The 6,262-nt window shown below is 35.8% G+C and overlaps 1 protein-coding gene across 2 annotated transcripts; it reads left to right on the plus strand.

The window, feature by feature from the left end:
* Positions 1-518: 518 nt before the first annotated feature.
* Positions 519-4,518, plus strand: LOC130995732 (putative UDP-glucuronate:xylan alpha-glucuronosyltransferase 3). Of its 2 annotated transcripts, none has more exons than XM_057921135.1 (4): positions 519-916; positions 2,275-2,484; positions 2,612-3,249; positions 3,342-4,518. In XM_057921135.1, exons 1-4 carry the CDS (start codon positions 861-863, stop codon positions 4,379-4,381), a joined length of 1,944 nt encoding a protein of 647 aa, XP_057777118.1. In that variant the 5' UTR covers positions 519-860; the 3' UTR covers positions 4,382-4,518. The 2 variants fall into 2 exon arrangements, with proteins under 2 accessions (XP_057777118.1, XP_057777125.1); XM_057921142.1 differs by lacking the exon at positions 519-916 and adding an exon at positions 1,906-2,047.
* Positions 4,519-6,262: the final 1,744 nt, after the last annotated feature.

The following is a 6,262-nucleotide window of genomic DNA, read 5'->3' on the forward strand; positions in this document are numbered from 1 at the left end:
TATGATAAGAAGGCTCCAAATTGTAATGATTGATATGGTCAAACAGCTCAAATAAAATAGAACGAATAAAATTAATTATTACCGATAGTTTATGACTTCGTTTTGGTGAGAATGACATCTAAATTAACAATAAACTTGCTCCAAAAAGAAATTTTATTCTACAAATAGAAGAAACAGACTAATACAAAGTTGATGAAATTCACACATATTTTCATACCTATTTAATACACACTAAATGATTGATATACTTTTTATGTTTGTTTTGAAAGGGTATTATACAATAACATAATTTACTTAGTAGACACCTCAGACAAACGTCTGTTAGTTTTCTTCGTCATGAAAAAAAAAAAAAAACGTAAGAGTAATTTCTCAGTTGTGTAATTTCAATTATTCGCTCCATTATTTCTCTAATCTCTTTCCCTTTCAGTGAGATTAGCTTATGCCACACCCAACAGTTGAATAAGCATTATACGGTTACCCAGATAAAAATAAAAATAATTAAAAAAACAGATCGAAATGCAAGCTAACTTTCCAAACTTGTATCTTTGCACAGCAAATTAAGAGATAAAAAACTCCAAGACCTTAATTTGACTTCACCCTCACATTAAACAATTTCTCTATCCGACATAAAATTCTCCTTCCTTGGCATTTTCTTTCTCTCTCTAGATCCTACTTTCCTAAAATCCATGAGAAACCATGCGCCAGTTTCTATGAATCCACAACCTTGAAATTCCAAAACCATCTTTATTTTTTACTTCTCCAAAACTCGATTTGTTGCTATTTGAAGAAAATAAATTACTTTTGTTGTTTCTTGAGATGAGATGCTGCCTTCTCTGAGTTGCGACTGAACCACCAGAAAAATGAGAGGCTCCTCGCCTACGTCACTGGAGTCCAGACACAGGCTCTCTTTCAATAAGTAAGGCTAAGTTTCACTAAATTTTAGCTGTGTTTTTCTACATTTTTAGCGCTACTTGCGTTTCTTGGATTCTTTATGCTGAATGTTTGAAGGATTTCGCGTTGGCGTTGTTTCCTTTCTTTGATTGTTTCTAGAACTTATTTTGTTGTTGATGATTTTGGTTATTTGGCGTGTAGATGTTGTATTCCATCTTCTTTTCTCTTGTTGGTTTTGGATTTTGTAGCTCGTTTTATGCAGTTCATTCCGAGATGTTTGCTTTTAGTTGTGGCTGGATCGTCAATTTTAGGATTCTTTGATATCAACGATTCAATTATTTGGAATGTAATAAACAGAGGCCATGGCGGTGGCCGACGGTGGTGGGTCTAATTCTTTCTCTCAGTGTATAATGAGAGTGGAATAAAATGGCTGGCACAGAGTTTTGGTGTCTGAGATTGTCGGTGTGAATATAATTATGGATCTTTTGAGGTAATGAGCTAATTTTTGAGGACTTTAGTGATGGTTTGGTGATAAGGTAGTTGGGAGCTTGGATTGAAGAACTTCCTGTTTCCTTCAGATTATAATAAGTTTTCTTGTTTCAGAATGGAAAAGGTTAATCCTGGTTTAGGTGCAGTGTTAGGTGTTGAATGTTTCAGTAACGTGTATGGGGTATGTGCTGCTGTCAAAAATAATTTATTGAAGATTTTGTTGTATGGTCTTATATTTGGTGCATTCTACAAATAATTAATAGAGAAAATTTGGTGTACATGCCTTCCATTGTCGTTGAGTTGACTATTTCCAAACCTTCAAATTAGTAGAAGTATTGTTGGAGGTTCATGATTTGGTTAAATATCTGGTAACTAAACAGGCTACTTGCCTGCTTGGTGAAGTGGTTGGAAGTATGTGGACTGCTAAACATCTTATTGGTGATATTTTTGTTTTCCCGTGGACGTTGTTTTGGGGTGGGGTTGGAGGGATTATGATGTTTATGGTTAGGCATAAGCAGTCAGGACTTGATCAGCAAATTCTATTGTTTGACTACGGCGGATTCAACAGATTGAGTTTCAGCTTCTTTAGGTTCTTAGGTTTCCTTTTAATGCTCCAACTTGTATGGGTGTTGTGAGCATGGGATTCTGTATGCAGCAAGTGGAACAAGTAATTTCCTTCATCTTTCGCTTGATTGAATTCTCTGGCTTAACTATAGTTGACGCACTTGAGTTTTCTGGGGTTGGATGGAATTGCAAAGATATATTCTCACAATCAGTATGTTATATCATAGATATCCACTGTGCTCTAAGATTGCTTGCTACTTTCAAAGTCACCCCTTTCGAATGTGATTCTAGTTATATCTGATCGTCCCTCGTTGTTTTGGCTGTTTTCAGTGATGATACAAGCAAAAGAAGGTTTCTAAGAAGTAGAGTGTTTAAAGATGGGGACAGGTCCCTTTATCGTTCCAGTATGGACAGGATATCGAGCTTCAAGTTCTCTACCTTGAAGGTTGTGATGGTCATCATCATAATTGGAGCATTTTTCACATTTCTACGTCCTCCATCAATTCATGATTCAGATCATATGTCCCGTTCTCGATATAGGTATCCTTTTCTCTTCGCTCATCATTCCTAGTGCCGTGTTATAATCTGTAATTAAAATCTCCCCCCCAACCCCCACCTCCCTACACACAATGATACTGATACCCTGTTCTGTGATACTTCATTGAAGGTACTTGGTCGATAAAGGAATAAGTGATAGATTTGGTATAGATCAAAGTTACACATCACATTTAGATATCGACTGGGATGAAGCATCGGCGGCAATGGAGAGATTAACCGACAGGGACGAGTATAAGGGAATAGGGTTGTTGAATTTCAACGAGGAAGAAATTAGTCAGTGGAAGCAGTTGTTGCCAGATGCAGATCACATTGTACTTTTCACAGATTACGCCTCACCCAATGTCACTTGGGAAACATTATATCCAGAATGGCTAGATGAGGAAGAAGACTTTGATATTCCCACTTGTCCTTCTTTACCCAAAATTCACTATCTGGGTAAACCACGGCTGGATCTTATCGCAGTGAAGCTTCCCTGCGATAAATCCAAGAAAAACTGGGCAAGGGACATAGCTCGTTTTCACTTACAACTTGAAGCAGCAAGGGTAGCTGCAACGGCCAAGGGGTATCATCCTGTGCATGTTCTACTTATCACTGAGTGTTTCCCGACCCCTAATCTGTTTACTTGCAAAGAGCTAACTGTAAGGGAAGGCAACATATGGCTGTATAAACCCAATTTAAATAAACTGAGGGAAAAGCTGAATCTTCCAGTCGGGTCATGCGAACTTGCAGTTCCTCTTAAGACAGAAGGTTAGTTCTAATGTTATAGTGTCATATATAACTCATTCAAGCACTTGTGGTTGTGGCAGTTTGTTCTTGAACTTCTACTTCTATCTGTGCAGAAAATTGGAACTCAGGTAATGCAAGGCGAGAAGCATATGCAACTATTCTGCACTCAGCTCATGTCTATGTCTGTGGGGCAATTGCTGCAGCTCAGAGCATCCGTATGGCAGGTTCGACTCGTGATCTCGTAATACTTGTTGATGATACTATCAGCGACTACCACAGGGGCGGCCTTGCGGAGGCTGGGTGGAAAATCCATACAATTCAAAGAATCAGAAATCCAAAAGCAGAACGAGATGCCTACAATGAATGGAACTACAGCAAATTTCGTCTCTGGCAACTAACGGATTATGACAAAATTATATTCATAGATGCTGATCTGTTAGTTCTCAGAAACATCGACTTCCTCTTCGAGATGCCAGAGATAACAGCCACAGGAAACAACGCGACCCTCTTCAACTCAGGAGTGATGGTGATCGAGCCATCAAACTGCACGTTCCAGCTGCTGATGGACCACATCAACGAGATTGAGTCCTACAACGGTGGAGACCAGGGCTACTTGAACGAGATCTTCCCATGGTGGCATCGGATCCCTAAACACATGAATTTCTTGAAACACTTTTGGATTGGTGATGAGCCGGAGAGAAAAGAGATGAAGACGCGTCTCTTTGGTGCTGATCCGCCAGTACTATACGTGCTTCACTATTTGGGGCTGAAACCATGGCTATGCTTCCGGGACTATGACTGCAACTGGAACGTCGACATATTGCAGGAGTTTGCAAGCGACGTTGCTCACAGGACCTGGTGGAAGGTCCATGATGCAATGCCGGAGAACTTACAGAAGTACTGCTTGCTTCGATCCAAGCAGAAGGCCGCGTTGGAGTGGGATCGCAGACAGGCTGAGAAAGGCAACTATAGCGACGGCCACTGGCAAATTAAGATACAGGACTCACGGCTGACAACTTGCTTCGAAGATTTTTGCTTCTGGGAAAGCATGCTGTGGCACTGGGGGGAGAAGAACTGGACAGACAACGCGACATCGACCCTGCCGCCACCACCACCATTATCGACACAGGCAGGTTCACTGTCTTCTTTATAATATGTGGCTTATTTTTTCATTTTTTTCTTCTTTCCTTTTGCACCTTGCATTCTTTTTCTGTATGTGGGGTGACAGAAAATTTAACGTTTTACGGTATAGAAATGATGCTTTTATAAAGATTTGAGGTTGAGGAGTAACGTCGTGTTATCTTGCATGTTATGGTTTTCTGGGAAATATGCTTTTGTTTATATGGTAAGTATCAGATTCAACTCTCATCTTATGAACAGGGATAGACGTCGGTAGAAAAGTAGTTTGTGAAAGCTAAAATCGATTTTCAAGAAAATACTTATTTATGTATAAACTCAATAATAAGCGAACAACATTCTTTTAATCTCTGACGTAGAATGATTCAATACCCAGATCATCCAAACACTACAAATTATAACTCATCAAGTACTCCCTCCGTCCCATGTAGCAAGACTTAGTTCTTTTCGGCACAGAAATTAAGAAATTGATATTTTGTGTGTTATGTGTGGTAGGTGAAAAAGTGAAAAGATGAATAAAGAGTAAATTTTTTGCTATTCTTAGAAACTGGTCTTGTTTTGTGAAACAGACCAAAAAGAAAACTTAATTTTGCTTCATGGAACGGAGGGAGTAATTACAACTCAAATTTCAACCAAAACCAAAACGCGAAACTCAGGCTCCGATTTAGATCAAATTATTAGACACAAGCTCTTGCACATGTAATTAACATTTATATAGTGAGGAACATAAAAATAAAATAAAAGGTTAATTATAATTTATAGACAACTATTTTAGTTTATAGTCTCAAATTTAATTTATTTTTAACATGTAATTAACATTTATATAGTGAGGAACATAAAAATAAAATAAAAGGTTAATTATAATTTATAGCCAACTATTTTAGTTTATAGTCTCAAATTTAATTTATTTTTTTATAGTCTCAACGTTGAGAAATTATTTAATTATGATCACACAATATTTTATTTTTTGAGAAATACCAACATGGAGATTACTATAGTTTTTATTTTATTTTTTGATAGTTTTCTAGAAATCGATCATTTAGATATAATTTTGATAAAGAAAAACTAATGCTACTGTCGTGATTAATTAAATAAATTTCAAGATTCAACTTATATAAAACATATAAATTAAAATTGAATTAAGCTATAATCAAAATGATTTTTTATGAAAATTCAAACAATAAACTATAATTAACTTTTTCAAAAAAAACTATAATTAACTTTAAAATAAAATATATATTGTTCAATACATAGACTTCCGCAACAAGTGGTGAATAGTCCAAAGGAATCCAAATAAATAAATAAAAACAAATAAATGAAGTAATTAAGGATTGCTGAATGTGTTTAAGTTGAGAAAGTATCGAACACAAACCCTTCACATCCGCTAGAAGCAGAGCCATTCATTGTTGTTGGAATTAATTAAGAATATCTTGAAATGAGTTTTGTTGTTTTTGGTTAGGAACTAATTGGTTAGATTAAATACAAGCAAAATGGGCTATAGCAAAACGTACTTTTTTGAGGTTGGGTTTAATACGCTGGGGGTTTGGGTGTAGGGTTTGTCATAAACTTTTTTTTTTAATTCATTTTATTATAAATAACTTAACCTCTCTTCACAATAAACGTACCTCGAATTTATATATTTTTAAGTTTGTATATTATTTTTTTTAAAAAAAAACACTACCCAGGGCTATATAGAATAATAGGATTGATGATTAAGAAATCATAATTAAATAACCAATACCATAATTTATACTCAGCTAATAAATCTTTAATCCATTTATATATAACTAGTTTTACTTGTGCAATGCACGTGATACACTATTTTTTTAAAGAAAATAAAATAATTTTTTTAATTTAATTATTAATAACATGAGTATTAAAAAAAATTAAATTGTAC

Source organism: Salvia miltiorrhiza, chromosome 1 (genome assembly GCF_028751815.1).
Source record: "Salvia miltiorrhiza cultivar Shanhuang (shh) chromosome 1, IMPLAD_Smil_shh, whole genome shotgun sequence".
In the NCBI taxonomy this organism is placed as follows: Eukaryota; Viridiplantae; Streptophyta; class Magnoliopsida; order Lamiales; family Lamiaceae; genus Salvia; species Salvia miltiorrhiza.